This window comes from Chelonus insularis, unplaced genomic scaffold, assembly GCF_013357705.1.
Source record: "Chelonus insularis isolate UGA/USDA-ARS -01 unplaced genomic scaffold, ASM1335770v1 scaffold_303_pilon, whole genome shotgun sequence".
Classification (NCBI taxonomy): Eukaryota; Metazoa; Arthropoda; class Insecta; order Hymenoptera; family Braconidae; genus Chelonus; species Chelonus insularis.
The window spans coordinates 1,113,325-1,133,385 of NW_023276792.1; the positions used below are offsets into that span (position 1 = coordinate 1,113,325).

Sequence of the window (20,061 nt, forward strand, 5' to 3'; positions counted from 1 at the left end):
TCAGATATAGGTATCTAAGCCATGCTATGGTTAAAATTCTTCCAAATTATAAATATTCTATTGAGAAACACATTATATAATTTTTACTTAAGATCACCAGACTTCAATAATTTAGCAAAAGTTATCAATACACATCTGTTATTTAGATTCAGTTAAAAATAATATTCTTCTAATAGATAAAAAAAATACAATTCTGTATATCTCTATTATCATTGTAAGGAATTTTATATTTTATCAATAATACAATTAAGTCAATAATCTAATAGTAGCTTCACTTTTTATCTATTAATTCTAGAAATAATGAAACTTTAACTGATGCATAAAAATTTTGACGTTGAATAATCAACAAATTTACGTTGTTTATTACTCTCATAAATTTAGTTGGCAAAAATGTATCTCACGCAACTTTCATCTATCTTACATCTTTCAAGTTTAAGTCTCGTGATGAACAAATCATCTCTTTTTCTACCTTCTGGGATTTCCACGAATTTCTTGAATTGGGGCTATAATAAAAAAATAAGATAAAGCCGGATTTGACTTTCTCTGTAAGAGCAACAGAGAATGTAAGGTACGAATAAGTAGTTAATCAGGTTGTTGTCCGAACTATCCACTCATATGACGTGTCTTTTTTGCCCACGTGATTTCATTTTCCGCACATTCGATTGGTTTTATATGACGTCAATTAAATCTCTATTGGTTGAGAATGACGTACACACCGTTTGAATATTCTGCGCAGCCGAACATCTGCTCCAAACGTCTCGTGACGTCCGCGAGTGAACTTCTCAGAATCGCATTTTGTTCACGACCGCCGAAGTTGTTGAACGTGTGGACGAGCTTTGTTAGAATCAGGTGTGGAAATAAAAGTAACAACGCAATCTAAAAATTTGAATAATTCAAGTGATTTGTGCTCACGTTTTTATCCGCTCCAAGTGGCAAAATCCCCATTACCTATTGATTTTGGGAGGGTAAGTTAAATCTTCGTTCTAGTCTTTTACGTAATCACTGACATTCCAAAAAATTCCAATCCATGTCTTCATACGTTGATGCAAACAAAGAAAACTCAGGTTATTTTAAAAACTTCGAATGTTCTCGACAATACATTTCTTGTGGAATTTTATTGTCAAAATAGCATTTAAACAATGTAGAATATTTTTTTACATTCAAACATATTGAAAGAAAGTGCTATTTCATTCTGCAGCAGTATTCACTTAGTACAATATGCCATGTATTATTTAGACATATACATATATACATGTAATGATAATTTTGACACGCAAGCGTGTGCAGTTTGTTGATTAACAATCATATTTTTATAGCCGCCAGTCTTTTTGTTCAATCGTTGTCTTCGGCATATCTCATTAGAGGTTAAATGGAAAATCTTGTTAAATTTATTCCTTACACTATCATGACGCAAGTTGATAATATGATAAGACTGAAAAAAGAGTTATGGGAACACTAAATTCCTTACGTAATCGTTGATACGTAGAAAATGTAATTTTACAGAAAAATACGTTTTATCCGAGCTAAATCGAACAGCAAGCAAAAATATATTAAATAGTCCTCTTCATAATGGATCTCATTTAATTTAGATGAACTGATAAAAATGAGCTATTGAACGTATTACTTTAATCATTAATGTTGTTAAAAGTATTCTGCTATGTATTGTTAAGATAACTTTTGATAATAGAAGATAAAAATTGAAATTTCTATATGCGCAGTCATTTAAAGAAAGGAATTATGTTAATTTTATACCTATATATAATATAAATATATCAGTTGACTCATATAATTGTATTGTAATGTTTTATCATATTTTCAGGCATTCAAAATCCCTCCCGTTCAAGAGCGTTCAACGGCCAGCAACATTACCTTTGATCAAGGCAGCGAATTTAACGTAAGTCAAATTAAAAACATGACTGATGTTTATTTGTAGCTATAAATTAATTATGAAATTCAAAGTCAAGTGGAAGAAGACCAAATATTGATATTACGTCATGATTTTGTTTAAATATTGAATAAGCAGTAAAGTTATATTTAGTTTAGAGTAAATCTTTAGTCAAAAGATGAAGTCAAATTTTCAAGAAAAAAGTATTTTAACGTTATAATTTAATTTTGAATTATTACGTGATTTAAAAATTTTCTACTGAAGCATAACAACATAAATCTGTTATGTATTTTTGGCCACCTGAATGATTTCAGCGTTACGAATATGGTGGTCACAAGTTGGTACAGCATCTTACATAACTAAGTTTCTATCTCTTTCCACTTGATGATGAAATTGATTTTGATCAAATAAAATCATGTATTTTTCATTTTAGCTGCATTTGACTCCAGGCACTGATCTATTCCAGGTAACTGAACCATGCAACCATCTGAAAAAGCTGTCATCTGTTTCTCATGGCGTGAAATCTCGGCCGCCATCGTCGGATCCAACATGCGTCAAAACGACACCGCTTTTGAGCCCGACGATGGAGAAGAATCTGATGGAGACGTGGAGTACTCTGGAGTCCAAACCACTCTTCAACAACGAAGAGGATTCAACAGCTTTTATTACATGGGAGGAGAATTATCAGGATCTAAGTGGATGGTGCATGGATCCATTCCAGGGCCATTGCACACTTCCTGCAGGTGAATCTAAGACCACTAAAATTTCAGGTAAATATTAACTATTAATTTTCTTAGTATCAAGAGAAAAGAAAAGAGACTATTTATATAGTCATTTTTAGGCATGAAAATTGAGGATACGGATAAGTCGATTGAGACAAAGGGGGGCGTAAAAGATTTAGGACCAACTCCTGAAAGGGCATTTATTTCTACGGCAGAAAAAATGCCATTAAATAACAATCAAACAGTTCTATTACTTGATGATAAACAGGAGTTAATTGGGGGGACCATAGACGTACCTGAAACGTGGCTGGATTTACCACAATCTTCCATAGCTCTTCAAACAAACGAGTGGATACAACTCGTCGATAACAACGAAGTAAACGAACCTCTTCAACGAGTTTCAAAAGTAGAAAAAATAGAAACAAAGTATGCAGATCAACAAGATAATTGGGATGTAATTAAGACTCTTGACAACACCGACTCAGATGATTTTGATCTTCTGTCTTACTTATGTGATGTAAGAAATTCTTTCGATATGACAATGCAATATTAAATTCATTACTAATACAAATTAAAGTAATTTTAAATGTTAAAATATTTTTTTCAATTTATAGGATAATATGCAGTCGCCTGAAAGCATATCAACAGATTCTACTGATCCTTTACAAGCATCTACGAGCTTAAAGAGTTCAGAACATAAGTCAGCAGTAACTATGCGACTTAGAAGTAATCGACGATTCACAAACAAATCAGAAACAATTACATCGTCAACAATTACATCATCAGAACTATTAGAAAACGAAGAAAAACCTATTTCATCCAGAACTTCTACTAGATCAACACGAGGAGTTAATTTAAAAGTAAAAAAAGATATGAAAATAGCTCATCGCGGTAAAAAACGAGAATATGAAAGTGATTCAGATCAATCGGATGTCAGTTATCGAGAGTCACGAAAGAAAAATAATGAAGCTTCACGAAAGTCTCGAATGAATAAAAAAGCTAAAGAACTAGAAATGATGTCTAAAGCGGTTATACTTGAAAAAGACAACAGAATATTAAAATTAAAAGTAGAAGAGATGGAAAAAATGGTAACTACTCTTAGAGCTGCTATACTCAAATCTGCATTGAAGAAAAAATTTTAATTATTTACTAAGTTCTATATATTAATATCTACCCGTGAAAAATATAATAGATAAAGTTATATATGTTTTGTTTTATCTACTATCTACTTGTGTTATCTACTATAACAGGCAGAGGTGATAGTTGTTTTAGAAACGAAAAATCGATATTTTTTATAAAAATATGTGACGGATGAGGGATATCTATACATATTCTTTAAAAATGCTTTAAAAAATGGCGCTAAAAAATTATTTTTGTTATTCTTATATAGAATACAGCACTATTTGCTTCACTATAATTATCCAAAATAATAATGAAATCAAAAAAAAATTGTGACACATCAATTTATCACTTATACCCTATAGTGTGTCTATTTTATTATATAAGATTCTTAAGATGTATTTAATTATGCAATTTTTTTTATATTTTATTCTTCAGTTGTAATATTATTAATACAACATACAAATGTATTTCAAGGATTCTTGAAATAAATGCATGAAGATTCATTTACCACTTAACTAAGTAAACTGGTTTATTTATTCTTTACATCCTGTTGATTTATGAGAATATTTTTTTACTTTTTATTCGAAGAAGATTTTTTCAAAACTCTAATTATGTTCAATTATTTATTGGTTGAACAAAAACAATAGCAAGTTTAAATATTCAATTGTTTTTCAATACAAAACTGAATGTTATGTTTTATTTATATGTGTTTTCTTTAAATTAATTTTATACAATAACCAATTAAAATTTTTGTGAATATGTTGTTGGATTCTGATAGTATGTCTGACAAAGAACTTAATGCAGTAATCTCAGTAAGTGCAATTTTTATTCAATTAAAACAAATTTATTATTGTGAATTAGTAAATTAATAAGAATAACGAATGGTTTCAAGAATCATCGAAAGAAATTGGATAACATGGAAGCATTAGGCAAATTTATGACTCGTAAAATTAAACAAAACTTTGATACAATTAGTCAAAAAGATTCATCACCTTCGAACTCCAGTAGACGTGAACACTGGAATGATAACTCATTCACGGATGAAAGTTTGAATTTGAGTAATAGAAACTTAGATTGGAAAGGCAGCCCTCTATACAGCATGCCCAACTCTAGTCAAGCCTCTTGTAGCATTCTTTATTCTAAGATTTATCCAGATAACGTTAATGTTCAGAAAAAAAATTTAATATTTAATCTAGAAGTAGAGAAAAATAAAAAATACAATGGTGAAGAAAAAAAGTGTTTGTTATATAGAATACGGAATCGACTTGCTTACTTTCAAGCTTCTCAGGGAATTTCGGATGATCAATATACCTTTGCTACTCTTATAAAAAATATGGGACAAATAACAGCCAAATCATTATTGGCACTTTTTTATTTTATCATCAACGTGATTCCTATGACATTGGTAATTAGGTTTAATTACAAAATAGTTTAATTTACATGAGCTGCAAGAAATAAAAATTAATCTCAATTAATTTATGAAATCCAAGATGGAATTAAATGTTATTAGTTTAAAGTTTCAATTTTAACATTAACGAGTATAGTTTTTTTTACAGATTCTTCTATATATCCTGAGATTTATCTTAGATAAAGTAATAGACATTAAACAGATGAAAGATCGTCAGCAAATAGCTGTACAAACAATGTTTTTGGGCTTACAACTTTCATTCATTTATCTTTGTCTTTCCTTTATTTTTGGAATAATTTGGCTGCCAACTTTTCAAATTGTTATGAAAATTATATCAAGCTGCTTAATTAATCCTACATATAATTGAAAATCACAATAAAAACAAACTAAACTAAAATTATTAATACATAAATAAATGCATATACATATTATGAGTATTTATAGCTTGTCCTATTTTTTAAATAAATGATTTATTTTAGTAATAGTTTGTGTTATCTTTGAAAATTTTGTTAATTCGTGAGTATTCATCAATTTACAGTGAGTAAATAGATTTTTTTTAAGAAAAAGAATAATCAATTTATTATTGATTCTCTTTTTATTTAATTAAAAAATAGAATAAAATTTTTAAAAAATTAATAAACATTTACGGCAGATATTAAAAGAACAAAAACTAGAAGAAGCTGCGAAATCTTCCTTGTAGGAGCTGATGACCAACCACACTCAATATCTTGTTTGAGAGCTTTCATAATTGACATATTATTTTTATTAGAACAGAAACTTTCCCTTAAATCATCATCCCAACCATTATCCCAGCAGCTGTGTTCATTTTCTTCATCACGTTCAAAATTGTAATGATGAAGAGGAAAAGTATTACTGCATCTGTCTTCTTGATATTGTCGATGCTTCCTTTGCCAACCTTCAATCCACCTTAAAAAAAATGTATGAAGAATAGGATAATATTAATAACTACTTTACAAACATTGTAAATTAATTTAATTAATATTAGTTTTTCAACAATTGAATTTTATTCAATTTATTGTAAGTTTAGACAGAATTAATCTAATTCAATGTCTACATTGAAGACTTTTAAAAAAAATAAGAAGCTTACCCAATATCACAATCACAGTTAACGTAGCTTCCGGCCATTCGTAGTCGCATTAGAAATCTTTTGTCTGCAACTCCAGGCTTATGACCATTTGATGGATTCTCCAGAGTTTTAATGTCATTATCATGAAGGTCTATTGTAATATTTCGAACTGTTCTTGCATTTTCGAATATTTCATCGGGTACTCGTCCTACTGAAGTATTATGAAGTTCAAAATGAAGATGAGGACTTCTTATTCCCTATTAAAAATTTTTCATTATTATTTTTATAACTGAACAAATTGAAAAATTTGAAAACTTTAATCTACTTACTTGCAGAATATCTGAATTGAGAGATTTCAAATTTCTGCCAGTAAAAGTAAAATTGTATAACTTCACAGGGAATACTCCTTTCATTTGCTTTTCAAGTGTAGTTTCATTATCCACATCTATCACGAGATCTCTCAAACCATGATTATGTTGCAAGAGACTTGGGAAATTAAAGTTTTTAATGCCTGTATAAGCTGTTATAGCCAATGATTGAAGTTTTGATGCTTTACAAAATGCTCCATTCTGAAAAGAAAAAACAGTAATTTCTATAATATTTTTTACTTCCGGAACAATTCTATGAAATAAAAAAAGCTTATCTATTCAATTGCTTACTTCAAACGTTGACAGAGGTAATCTTCTAATATCTAATTCCACAAGACTATCGGCAGACCCCAAGAAACTGGTGTTGGTAACAGACGTAATGGGATTATAAGCAAGGTTGAATGATTTCAACTCAAGTAATGTGTGGGTAATAAGAGGAACAACAGTTAAATCATTATGACTGAGATCAAGATGGTGAAGAGATGAAAGATTTGATGCTAATTCCGCTGGAATTGTTGCGAGCTCATTATTTGATAAGTAAAGATTTCTCAAAAGACGGAATGGAAGTTCTGGAACTGTTAGAAGTGAAATATTGCTGAGTCCTAAAGTCATCAAAGAATCTTCTAATCCATAAAATGTTCTTCCTCTATTTTCTAAGATCAACTGCTTATTGTGACTTAAATCTAGGTCAATTAGGTGTGGGAGATCAGCAAATACTCCGTCATCTAATCGAACTAGACGGTTGTAGGATAAGTCCAGATCAGTTAAACTCTATAGAATAAAAGAATTAAATGAATTAAAAAATAGTATTGACGTCAATTATTTTTGTAAGTAATTTACTGCATACTTACTTTAAATTTAGAAATAGCATCAGCATTATTGATACTAGAAAGCATATTCCAAGCCATATTTAGCACTGAAACGGATCCAGCGGCTATTGGAGTCATAGTTTTGGTTGGCAGACGCATAAATTGATTATGAGATAGATCTAGTATTTCAATATTGGCATCAGTAAACATGTTATCTGGTAGCGTACGAAGTTTATTAAAAGACAAGTCCAAGATTCGAAGTTTTTTTAAAGATTTTAATGACTCTGCAGGAATATCCATGATATCGTTGTGAGATAGTAGTAGAACTTGGATATTTTTGGTGTTTCTGAAGCAGTCATAGTCGATTTCTATGATATCATTGTATCGTAAGTCTAGCCATTGAAGGTGTGGAAGATTTCCAAAGATCGTTTGCGTTATATTTCCGATTTCATTGTGTGAGAAATATAAATGAGTCAATGAATATTCAACTGGCCGGAAATAAAACTTTGCTATGTCAGTTATATTGTTATGGCTCAAGTCAAGGACTTTGATATTTGATTGAAGAGCACCACCCATATTATAGTATACTAAAGAATAAAAAAAATAATTAAAATGAAGAAATGAATGTAAATAAATTAATGTAAAAGCGAATAATCATACATGTTGATGTTGGGGCAGTGTTAGAGCTATTAAGCTGTAAACTCTTGATTTCATTGTGACTGGCGTTCACTTTAAACGAGGCCAAAGTTCCAACTTGGTCAAACCAGCCGAAGTCGAATTCATCCATTTTATTGTACGACAAATCTAGAAATTCTAGATCTGGTAAATTTTGGAAAGCCTCATCTACAATATTTTTAATGTTATTCCCTCTTAAGTTTAAATACTTTAAACGATTCATATTCATAAATGCTCTCCTTTCAATTCTTTCGATTTTATTGTCTTTTAAGTTAAGAAAAGACATGGATGCCAAATCGACAAATGTGTGAGTTTGAAGATTACCAATATGATTGAAAGCAAAGTCAACTTCTTCAAGAATAGAATGAATATCTCCCTATAATTTTTATTCAGTAAATTCTACGTAACAGTTTGTTGTGATAAAAATTTTTATCTAAATATTCACCTGAAAAGTTCCTTTGCGAATGTCACCAATTTCATTATCTTGGAGTTCAATTCTCTTGATCCTCTTCAGGAAATGAAACGACGTATCAGGCATTGAACGAATTTTATTATTACTTAAATCAAGATATTGAAGATTTGTTAAAGCTCTGAAAGGTTTATTAGGCAATTCACTCATAGAACTGGAAAGCCCGTGTGCGAGTTTCAGGGTCATTAAAGATTGTCCAACTTCAGAAAACGCTTCATCATCAATTGATGATATAGAATTCTCCGAAAAATCCATGTATTTAATTCCTCGAACATGTGTAAAAGCATGACTTTTAATAGAATTCAAATTACTCTGAGTGATATGGAGTTCTTTTACGTCAATTCCAAATTCTAGAAAATCATCGGCTGAAAGAGTATCTTGAGACAATTTTGATAATGACAAGTATCTAAGATTGCGCATTTGTCGAAGATCTTGAAGAGAAACAGGGCCGTTTCCTTTACCACTCAAATCCAAGTTATATAATGAATATTGAAATCCAGTAAATGCTTCCGCTAGAATTAATTTTATTGTTTTTCATATAATTATCAATACCATTTTTAAAACAATAACTGAGAAGTAAAATAAGTCTTCATACCTGGTGAAAAATTAATTATTTTATTGTCACGAAAAATCAAAGTTCTTAAAAAGTCGAATTCTTGAAAAATATGACTTTGTAATGAAGTAATATTATTTCCTGATAAGTCGAGAAGTTCTAACGAAGATTCTAGGCCTTTCAATGAAGCTGAATTAATTTCCATAATGTCACAATCAGTTAAATAAAGCTCTCTAATTTTTGAATCTCTAAAAGCACCTTCCTAAAAAATATCAATATGGAATTAGAAATTATAAAAATTATAACAAACAAAGGAAGTAGAAAATAAAAGTTTATACTTCAATTTCTATCAGCGGATTTCCACTCAAGTAAGTTTTATTAACTTTAAAAAAATGTTGGAAAGATCCAGGCTGAAGAGTTGTAATTTGATTCCAGTCAAGACGTAAAGTATCCAATGAAATTTGAATTCCACGTATTTCAGGTTCTGTCAGGGGCTGAATTATCTGAGAAATTCTATTGTGGCTGAGATCAAGCACTTTCATGTGTTTTAATGTTGATAATTGGCTGTATGGAATAGCTGTAAGTTGATTCCCGTTAAGATAGAAGTAGGAAAGGTGTGCCATTCCATCTCTAAATACCGAAGGATCAATATCTCTAAGACTGTTATCACGTAAATCAAGGATCTCTAGATACGTAAGACCAGAGAATGCATCTGCTGGAAGTTTGTCGATGTGATTTTTCCCTAATCGCAGTGTATGAAGAGAATTTTCCAGACCTCTCCAATTATCAGCTTCAATTACTGATATTTCATTACCTATAAAAAATTTAAGTTCCAGTAAACAAACATTTTTTTCGTATTATATTATTTTTTGATTGTTGACAATTACCAGTCAAATCCAAAATTTTCAATTTTTGTAAATGCCGAAATGATTTACTCGGAACTTTAACTAATTGGTTATATGGTAACTCGAGTTCCCATAGCGATCTTTCAAGCCCTAGAAAAGCTTCGTCTGGAATATCTGCCAGAGGATTATATCGAATCTGAAGATTATACAGGCCTAGATAACAAAAGATAAAAAAACAAATACGATTAACGGAGATGTAGATATTAATATCATGCAAAGAGGAGAACTATCAATTCTAATAAAGCTTATATGACAATAAATCTATTTGGCACACTTACCTGTATTCATTAAAAATTGAGGCTGCAACTGTCGTAGTCCATTATTGCCTAGTTGAAGAATGAACACTTTGGACGAATTAATTGGTTGAGGTATTCTAGGCATAGGAACATTCTCACAGTTCACTATTCCAAGGTCAGGAACTGCTTTAGAACAAGTACACAAAGGATTGAAGAAACACGGCGGGTATTGAACTGGTAACTCGTGCATCCTGACCATTGATGCCCAAAACATCAACACTAGGGTGAGAATCATCATGATGTAACCCATTCTAATGAACGCAAACAGGTTCTGAAATGTTTAAAAAGATAGTTATTTAAAAGATATCAACGAACTATGGTGAATTGATATGATGATTATGATATTTGATAATTGCTAATGAATTTGAAAATTAATGAAAAATATTTACCATTCTGTTCTTGATGGAAATAGACGCTTTAAAAAGAGAGATGCGTCTAATAGACTGAATGGCTGTAGGCTTTTTTCTTTCCGCTCGTGACTACAGTCCAAATCATGGGGCTTCATGAATACTCAAGCAGTTTTGGTGCTTCTCTTTACACGATTATATTCTAGAAAATACTTCCAACAACTCTTATATTTTATATTTTATTAGCATTCAGTTGTAAAAATAGTATAATATACTACATTATTGTCTGCATTCAATCTGGTGTATCTATTGTGATTCATGAATTTTAAAACCAATAAAAAAGTCCTAAAAATATTTTTTAAAGTTGTGAAATATTATTTTAGGATTGCATTTGAGTTGAACACATTTTATTTATTAAAAAAAATTTATAAATTATGTGACAACTATTGTTAGAAGCAAATTCGAAAGCATAAAAAAACAATATGACTTGAACAATTCAAGGTTTTCAGAAAGCTCAAATGTCAATAGATGCAAATACGCAAATGATTGCATAATAATTCGTAATTTATTCAACAAACAATAAAAAAACATGAAATTATTTGAACTTTCATGGCTTAAATTAGCATAATGAATTTATGGATGAATAAAATTTATATTGAATAAAACTTCTGTTAATTAAATATTCAATTTGGAACTCATTTTAACGGGAACAATAAGATGTAATGAACGGAAATTAACATATTCATGACATAAATTTTTCATGAATAATTATTCCTATTCGTAATTAAGAATTAATAATTCGTAATTAATAATCAATAGCACCAATTTTATTATTACAATTTAAATTGATTAAATACAAAAAATTTTTCGCAAAAGCGTTATATTATTTATTAAAGTTACAATAACACTTATTCATCTTTATAAATTTGTAAGTTTTGATTTATGTATATTTGATATCATTAACACACCAATTTGGTAGATTTAATATAAATCATCAATTCGTCATTCATTCATTCTTTTTTCTTGGTGGTCTTTCAGTCGGATAGAAAAAATATTTGGAATAGTATTAATATAACAACACTAAATATTCTATAATATAAACATAATAGTAATATAACTATTATTATTTGTTTCATTAATTAATTAATAAAAAATTATAATAATCGACTGTTGCAGTCTAATGACGCCTGGTCAGGTCCTAGGTATGTCGGAGTTTTAGGAACTCTGGCCATGACAATTATGACAAGTCAATTTATGAAATAATTATAATAATAATAATAATTATTATCATTTGAATAAAATATAATATTACTAGAAAAAAATATTTATTTGTAGAGAATGAAAATAAATATTTTCTTTATAGCGTTTTCTTTGTAATTCCATTATGATTTGTTTCTCGATCTACAATATTTGTAGAATTTGTATCACATGTCAATTGTTCTTTTGAATTATTGTTTACAGTACTATTTCCTTTTTTTGTAACAGACTTTGTCGGTATCAATGGCGCAAAGATAATAATTGCCAATGCCATTAAATGTGGAATCAGGTACATTGATCTAAAAAAAATGTCGTTAAATATTTTTTTCTCCAATTTTTATTAATGTTGTAATTATATTTAAGATCTGTACTTTCGGCTTGACCTCAATAAGATTACCTACCTTCATTTCCCCGTGAATCAGCTCTAACCCTATCGTGTGAGCCAGAAAATGACACCCAAAACTTTTTTCCTTTCTTTTTATTGTAGGCTAATCAGCTCGCACTCCTCCGAGCATTCATTAGTATAATCAAACAAAGGCGAGAATTCCTCATGTGTTCTTGTATGCTTATGGAGTAGTGAACAACGTGGTAGAAGGGGTAAGAAATCAGTGGTAGGGAGTTCAAATGCATTAAGGTAACTAAGCAATTTTTTTCGATTGTAGTCCGATTGTATGCTATTTTTTGGCGAGTAGTGTGGATCAGTGCTAACGTTGGTGTAACGTTCGAGAAGAAATAATTAGTTTTCTTTTTACTTTCTGTTGTGAACTAAGCTACAAAATATTGTTCCGTTTTAAAGTGTAACTTTTAAAAGGTAAGATATTTTTTTAGTTTGCTTGAAGTTAGATGAGTCTCCTGTTAAAGAGCCGTTTTGGTTCATGAGCCGCAGCTGTAGACAGGGCAGCTGCTTCCTTTATCACGATGTACGAGCTCCTGAAAGAGTCGGCGGGTTCAGATGACCAGGACAGATCAGTTGAAGCTACTGGCTCAGGAAATTCTTTTAAATAGGTGGTTAAACTAGAAATCAGTCAATCTGTCTAGAAAGGATCTGTTTGATGGGATTTAATCCAACAGCAATCAGTCTTTCAGAAAAGCTGTATTGTAACTCTAAGTTAGAGCTTTTAAACTGGGCTTTTTGCAGAGCTTTTATTAGTCCTCTGTCGATCATTAATAGATGAAAGGCCCAGTCAGAGATATTTCAAGTGGCATTGCCACCAGTTAAAAATTTTTTTATTTCTCGAAAAGATGCAGACTTTCAGCTTGGGCTGAGAGAGGCCTCTGAGAATAAGTATCACCTGTTAGGTTCGAAAAGAGCATTTGGAGATCCAGTTAGTGATACTCCTTCAAGAGGAACATCTAAGATGCATCAGAGGAAGGTTATGGATTCCACTTAAACGGTCACCAGATTCTGGAGAAATGATCAGAGGAACAAAAGAAGTGGCACGTAAAACCAAAATAATTGTTCACGATTTTATTAGCAATCTAGAGCCTCACGAAAAATTAAAAGGTTCAAACGTGATAATCCAATCCAACCACAGAACAATCAATGCCTTCAGCATAAGATAAGTAGTAAAGCTGGCCTGGATATTCTTACTACCATACTTGATGTCGAAAGTCTCATAATACCTCAATTCAGCAGAAGAAATATTTTTAGTGGTGTCTCCACAATGACAAAACAAAACCATTTGGAGATCAGACTTCAAAAGCAGATGTGTAGCAGTTCTGTTCCAGTTATGGAACCTGAGAAGCCATTTGATAGATCTAGCAACGAGCCGGCCTCTTCAGAAAGATACAAGCTGGAGTAAAAGTGAGTGGAAAAATCGGAGAATAGTTCACGTGATGTATCGTTAAGAGTCTTGGATTGATTCAAATATTTCACTTACTAATTTAATGCTAGAATTTTAATATGTTTATTTTCTAAGTTATTTTTGAGAAAAGAAAAGTTTTTGTTTTAGGTGTTTTTAATTTATATGTCATCTGATTCTTTTTCTGTGCTTCAGTGTTTTACTAAAAGTTCCGAATTTTTAAAATGTTTATTTTTCTTTGAATGGATCAATTTTTTGTGGCAAGAAAAGAAAATGTTTGTTCTATGTTTTCCCTGGTACAGAAGTCATTTTCTTTAGTAGTGGTCATAGTATGCCGAATGGTGCTGGTAGGTTCTAAACACTTCTCATGAACCTCATATCAGGCCTTATAAGGCCTATTTGTCACCTAGATCGGTGTTGATAAATACTTGGAGGAATATGAGCTCGTCACTACATCATAAGAAGAGTGGGGGGTAGGGTCTTATTTTCTGGCTCACGTGATAGGTAAATCAAGGTAAGTAATTTCATAGAGATCAAGCCGAAGGCACAGAGCTGAAATAACCGTTTTCCTTCTTTTGTGATAGAAAACGGATATTGTAGTTGCTCAATAATAACAATGTATGATGTTTATGGATACTTTCATGCTTATTAACTTCGGTAATTATTGGTTGTGCAATTAACAAAGTGATTATAGATAAAATGATAAATATGAGCATTGAACTTCTCGAATACTTACTTATATATTCTAACACTTGCTGTAAACTCTAATAATGCGAAGGTAAATGCGAGGTAGGTCATACTAATGCGGGTTGCCACAAAAGTCAGCACATCGTAGATGAAAGAGTTATCCGCTGAAGTAACAAAAAGCGGACGGATTTTCCGACGACCCTGATGACATAATTTATAAAATTTATTTTCATATCAATTTAAAGATGTTTTTTTTGTTTATTAATAAAATGAAAAAACAAAAAAAAAACATAAATATTCTTAAATATTTATGATTTTAAAATAAAGAATTGATGAAAAAAAATCAGAATTACTTAATAGAATATTATGCAATCGACTAGTTTTTACCCGAGTTGCAATTAAAAATTAATAAAAATATTCACAATAAAAAAAATATATTCTAGAGTTGCCATTAACAAGTACTATTTAATTATTAATAGTAACTTAATATTTTTTCTTCACTAAACATTGATAAAAATAATTCAATATTGTTGAAGATAGTTTATAACAACAATCTGCACTCGATAATAATAAAATAATTATACTAAATATAACAATGTATCATTATAAACAATTTAATATTATGGAAATAATTTTCTTGTCATTACTAACTATTAGACATTATTTTAAATCATCAATGTTGATAAAACTAATTAAAAATGCAGATAAAATAATATATTATGATAAAAAAGAATGTTTAATGATTATTAATAATAAGTAATTACTTGTTATAATATTTGATTATTTCTAACAGTATAATTTTATTTTTAATACAATTATTTCATTACTGTCAAGTGAAGATTGTTGCAATGAACTATTTTTAATATTGATTAATTATTTTAAATAATATCCCCTGTAAAGAATCATAAGATTTTTCTATCACTATTTGGTGACCGTTATTGGTATCTTTTGAGTCTACTATTTCCCTTTTTATCTTTTAATTAATATTTAATAATAATATTTAACTGCTATTAACGATAATATATTATTTAATTAATTCAATAACTATACTGAATGAAGACAAAATTTTTTTTTAAAATAAAGTATTGAAAGCAGATTCAGCAGTTAAAATAAAATTTTTCAGGGGGTTCAGTAGAAAAATATAGATTTTGACAGGATTCACTAGTAAAGTAAAGAAAAATTATAACTCAGGTTATTATCATTTTAGATATCCGTGCGTTATTCTAAATTTTAAGCAGGTTCTTAAAAATTTCTCGTGTTTTTCTTTAACAAACCTACAGTTGGCAATTGATGAGTTATCGTTTAGAAAACCATGCGGTATAGTCATAGTTATCCCACACGTGTAATAAAAATTTTTTTTTCCATATTATCCGTTTAAACGATATTTTTGGATTAGATGTAATTATTTTTTATAAGCTTATTACTTACAATTCTTGCAGCATATGTGAATAAGGCTCCAGTAGCAAAAGTGAGGTAGTATCCAGGGTAGAACCCATGCCAGATGGAAGAAAGAGCAAACGTTAAAAGAAGTTTATAATTGTTCACTCTTTCATAAACAATTTCACGCAGCCATTTAGTGGTCCCTTTGTTCCAAGCTGCCGTAGCATCTTTTAAATTTGTAGATAATTCAAATGTGAAATAATCAACATTCGAAGTACCATCCCATCGGGGTTGTCCATGGTCATCAAGACCATTGAATCCCATTCCAGAATTGTTACAAATTGCATCGGCAAATAACCATGCATAATAATATCTAGCTCTAACAAAGAATAATACAATTGACAAATACACTAATTTATATATGATTCCAGTGTTTTCTATGAAGTCGCTCTCTTTGACACGTTCTAATGGAAACATAGGAATTAAAGAGATAAATAGAACACCACATATCAAAGTTTGGAGGATTTTGTTTATAACTGCTTTTGTTGGAGATGGTTCAATAACATTAACTTGGTTTGAAGCATCATCGTTGAACCCCTGCAAAAAATAAAGTAATTATAAATTATTAAATATTTCTAAATTTTTGACTTAATAGTTTAATGTAAATTCAAGAAATAATTACAGATAAATGATTGTGTCCTTTGAAATGATTTCCATGAATATAATCAATATAATCACAATAAACAACAGCTGGACCCGCCAATAATGTTTGGAACTGGAAGATAAAGGCAAAATATTCTAATGCTGATGGTATTACTTTTATAGCATGTCGTTTTTGCAGTGGTGTTAAGTCTTCTTCTCGTCGAGCAATTCCATCATGAATGTTGAATGCAGTGCTGGTTACTTTCTGAGTGATCACCATTAATGGACCTTGAAAAAATCATTTTGTCATATCTATACAATAATTAATTTCATGAATATATTACCTGTTATGTCCAAAGTATAGTATCCATAGGTATACATGATTCGGTAAATATGAATAAATGAAAGATAGCCAAGTGCTAAGACAAGAACTATCCTGAAAAATAGGAGAATAATTAAATATTATCACAATTTTTTTAAATTAGTTATTACAATGTACTTAGACAAAGTATTCACCGATGTATGTATCGTGGATCTTGAGTTCGTATTACGATGTAACATAATGCCGGAAGTCCTGCCAAATGAAGAGCCTGCCTGAAATAATAGATTATATATTTTTAATAAGGAGTAATTTGATGATGTTCATTAATCTAATAAGAAAAAAAAACTCACCAGCCGAAGCAAAAATAACCAAGCGAGAGACCTACAATGAGGCCAAAAGAATGTCGAACAACAGGACCGACTTCTTGTGGTTTGAAGTAGATTCTCAGAATTCCAGCAAGAAATAGAGAAGTAAATTGACTTATCACAAAGTTCACCTGATGAATGTAAGTAATATTTACTTTAGAAAATAAAATGTAATTATAGTCTATTAGTTTAATTACTATAATTATCTTGTAAATCACAGCTTTAATGACAATACTACTAATAAATAATATAACGTTTAATGTGATTTTAACGAGTTTATTGAAATAATTCATAAATTAATAATACAGTTTACCAATTATCTTAATAATTTTTTAAACACAAAAACATTTAGTAAAAAAATTAATATTCGGTAGTGAGTTCTTCTTCTCCTTCTCCATCAGCATCTCGACGGAATCTCATTCCAAAAGTAGCTCCAACATTAGGATTAAAATGACCACCAGGACCTTGCTGAACTCCGCCATGTGCTCTCAAAAATGTATTTGGGTTTGGCTTCCATTCGTATTTAGCACCACCTTGAGGGTAAAAGTGTCTGAAATCTGGAGATGATACTCCACCAAAAGCTTCCAATTTAGATTTATCATTGCCAAATATTCTCTGGTTATAATCCAATTGAAGTGAAGGTTTTTCATGTTCTGGTTTCATCACGGAAGCTTCGACAGATCCTTGAGGAGAACGCCGGAATCTGTAGATCTAATAAAAAAAGAGGAATTGATAAGAGTGATAATCAAATGTTGATAAAAGTGACATTGTAAATGTAGTAACTTACCGGTGGATACCTTGGTCGTGGATTGAATGGTGGAGTCGTTGGAATTGGAAATATTGGATGGATTGGGATTGGTCTTCTCAATGGATTATTAAATTCATTGTAAGGATCTGCTACAACATAACAGACTGCTGCGACCAGCATGAATAATATTTTAAATGATGCTTGCATTTCGGATGATTTAGTAAGCTAAAAATTTTATGAAAATTAAAATATTAATTATTTAATAGAAATTTAATGATTTTTCAAATTTATAATTATTTTTGATTAAATTTTTGGTATCTACTTACTTCTTGTAGTTTATCTTCCTATTGGAAATACTTGAAGACTTATGATGCTTGTGAAGCATATTGGTTAGCTTTTATACTCAATTTTGTAAAGGAAAGTTCTTAGAAGTTATACTTTTCTTTCTTTCTTTCTTCTTTTCATTTTGATCCGGGGAATCCTCATCGTTCAACTTTTCTTTTATTCTCGAATTTATTCGATCAGAATGATTTGCATAATGCATCATAATTTTTTGTTTGTACACGACAGATAATATTACACAGGGAGTCCCCTAACAATGTATCAACTACACACTAACTTACATATATGATTATGATGAAGAAGTGGGGAATATCAACAGATGAGTCGAATCTCTCCTTCTATAAATTCTCGTTCAACCGTTGTTCAGTATTTCATTCGTTCGCATAATAATACCGAAGTAAGATAGAGTGAACTTGACATTAGGCTTGTCAAGATCTGATCTATTAAGTGATAGTTATTAGCTACAAGATATTGTCAATTAAAAAAAAGTTTTTAACTTTTTTTTTTTATTTCTTGCAAAAATAAAATTATCTATTAAAATAGAAGAAAATACTCAAGTATTGTATTTTTTTTTTATTTTTATTAAAGTGCACGTGTGAATGTCAACAAGTGAGGAAGTTATAGTAGAATAAAATCATGAAAAAAAAATTAAAAATAACTACACTACGCTCAAGTTATTTTAATGCATATTTTACTTATTAAAGATCACGTAATTACTTCAGCTCTATGCTTCAATTCTTTATCTTGTAATAAAGATATATTTAAATAAAATCAGCCTCAAATACTCTTGTGAAGTACTTGAGCATTTATCAATTATTAGTACTCATTAACCACGTGTGTGAACTTTATGAATTTTACGCTAACTATAATGATATTTGCCATCAAAATTCCCCGTGAATATGTAGTTAAATAAATAAATTATTAGAGTGGGTGTAAGGTTCTCTCATTTATTATTTGATTTGCGTGGGATGAGAATAAGTTTAGATTTTTAATAATTAAAAAGGATAGTGGGATTATTGGAAATATTATTATTATTATCATTCAAATAACAATCTTATAGTTAATAGTTTCTTTTATCTAATCAAAAGATAGTTTCTTGATAAAGATCTGATTCAATTATTTTTATTATAATTATTATTCGAAGTTAATTTAAAAAATGTTTTTAATCACTTCAAAGATTTAAAAAAATAAAAATATACTACAAATAAATCAAATTTTTTCGAAAAAGAAATTTATAATTTCAGTTTAGGAATTTATATTGTAAATGAAATACAAAAAAAATAATAAATCACTTCATGTATTATTATTACTCATAGAGTAAAAATATATACTCCATATGTAAATAAGCATTTCAGATAAAAAATACTACAAATGAAAAAAAATCTCAATATCATCTTTGTTGTTTCAATGGAGCATTAACCTTATCATTCATAAACACTACGTTAATAATTAATCTGTCTGTTAAGTCACGATTAAAACATACATTCCCATGAATTTCTCAGTAGGAGAAATTTTCGTTCATTTAAATGAAAGCATAGGCAACAGGTTTCCAACCTTTCTTCCCATGTTATTCAATTAATTCAAATACTAACAAATATTGAATTATTTGCACATAATAAAAATTGAAAGACGTAATAATTAATTTAAAAGTGCGTTTAAATAAATATAATAAAACCCATAATATTAAATAAAAAATAATTAAAAATCATCAACAAATTAATAACATACCTGATCAACGGGTATACCCGTCTGATCTGAAACCCAATCAAATATGTGTGAACCAGAGTAATACAAATCCTCATTCACTGCCATTATTACAATCTTGTCTCACGTTCTTCAACGTACTGACGCGAGGATGTCGGCATCAAGT

At 29.8% G+C, this 20,061-nt stretch overlaps 4 protein-coding genes and 1 long non-coding RNA gene across 6 annotated transcripts; 3 read left to right on the forward strand and 2 right to left on the reverse strand.

Moving 5' to 3' along the window:
* Positions 1-821: 821 nt before the first annotated feature.
* LOC118073479 (uncharacterized) lies at positions 822-4,208 on the forward strand. Its single transcript, XM_035094002.1, has 5 exons — positions 822-965; positions 1,820-1,894; positions 2,319-2,655; positions 2,727-3,124; positions 3,222-4,208. Exons 3-5 carry the CDS (start codon positions 2,469-2,471, stop codon positions 3,747-3,749), a joined length of 1,113 nt encoding a protein of 370 aa, XP_034949893.1. The 5' UTR covers positions 822-965; positions 1,820-1,894; positions 2,319-2,468; the 3' UTR covers positions 3,750-4,208.
* Positions 4,209-4,411: 203 nt separating this feature from the next.
* LOC118073480 (uncharacterized) lies at positions 4,412-5,534 on the forward strand. Of its 2 annotated transcripts, none has more exons than XM_035094003.1 (3): positions 4,412-4,541; positions 4,622-5,134; positions 5,274-5,534. In XM_035094003.1, exons 1-3 carry the CDS (start codon positions 4,488-4,490, stop codon positions 5,502-5,504), a joined length of 798 nt encoding a protein of 265 aa, XP_034949894.1. In that variant the 5' UTR covers positions 4,412-4,487; the 3' UTR covers positions 5,505-5,534. The 2 variants fall into 2 exon arrangements, with proteins under 2 accessions (XP_034949894.1, XP_034949895.1); XM_035094004.1 differs by having other exon boundaries at positions 5,286-5,534.
* On the reverse strand, positions 5,201-10,851 carry chp (chaoptin). The gene is made up of 12 exons (XM_035093987.1): positions 10,689-10,851; positions 10,282-10,570; positions 9,986-10,156; positions 9,437-9,912; positions 9,141-9,360; positions 8,522-9,057; positions 8,062-8,452; positions 7,444-7,988; positions 6,884-7,363; positions 6,554-6,793; positions 6,246-6,481; positions 5,201-6,064 (listed from the first exon to the last, which is right to left on the reverse strand). The coding sequence occupies exons 1-12, from the start codon at positions 10,689-10,691 to the stop codon at positions 5,770-5,772; spliced, it is 3,882 nt and encodes a 1,293-aa protein (XP_034949878.1). The 5' UTR covers positions 10,692-10,851; the 3' UTR covers positions 5,201-5,769.
* Positions 10,852-11,473: 622 nt separating this feature from the next.
* Positions 11,474-20,055, reverse strand: oys (oysgedart). Its single transcript, XM_035093999.1, has 8 exons — positions 19,920-20,055; positions 17,087-17,232; positions 16,931-17,008; positions 16,759-16,850; positions 16,455-16,702; positions 15,821-16,369; positions 14,442-14,593; positions 11,474-12,202 (listed from the first exon to the last, which is right to left on the reverse strand). Exons 1-8 carry the CDS (start codon positions 20,001-20,003, stop codon positions 12,004-12,006), a joined length of 1,548 nt encoding a protein of 515 aa, XP_034949890.1. The 5' UTR covers positions 20,004-20,055; the 3' UTR covers positions 11,474-12,003.
* On the forward strand, positions 16,246-18,725 carry LOC118073486 (uncharacterized). The gene is made up of 2 exons (XR_004691117.1): positions 16,246-16,383; positions 16,457-18,725. It is a non-coding gene; the product is annotated as an uncharacterized lncRNA (long non-coding RNA).
* Positions 20,056-20,061: the final 6 nt, after the last annotated feature.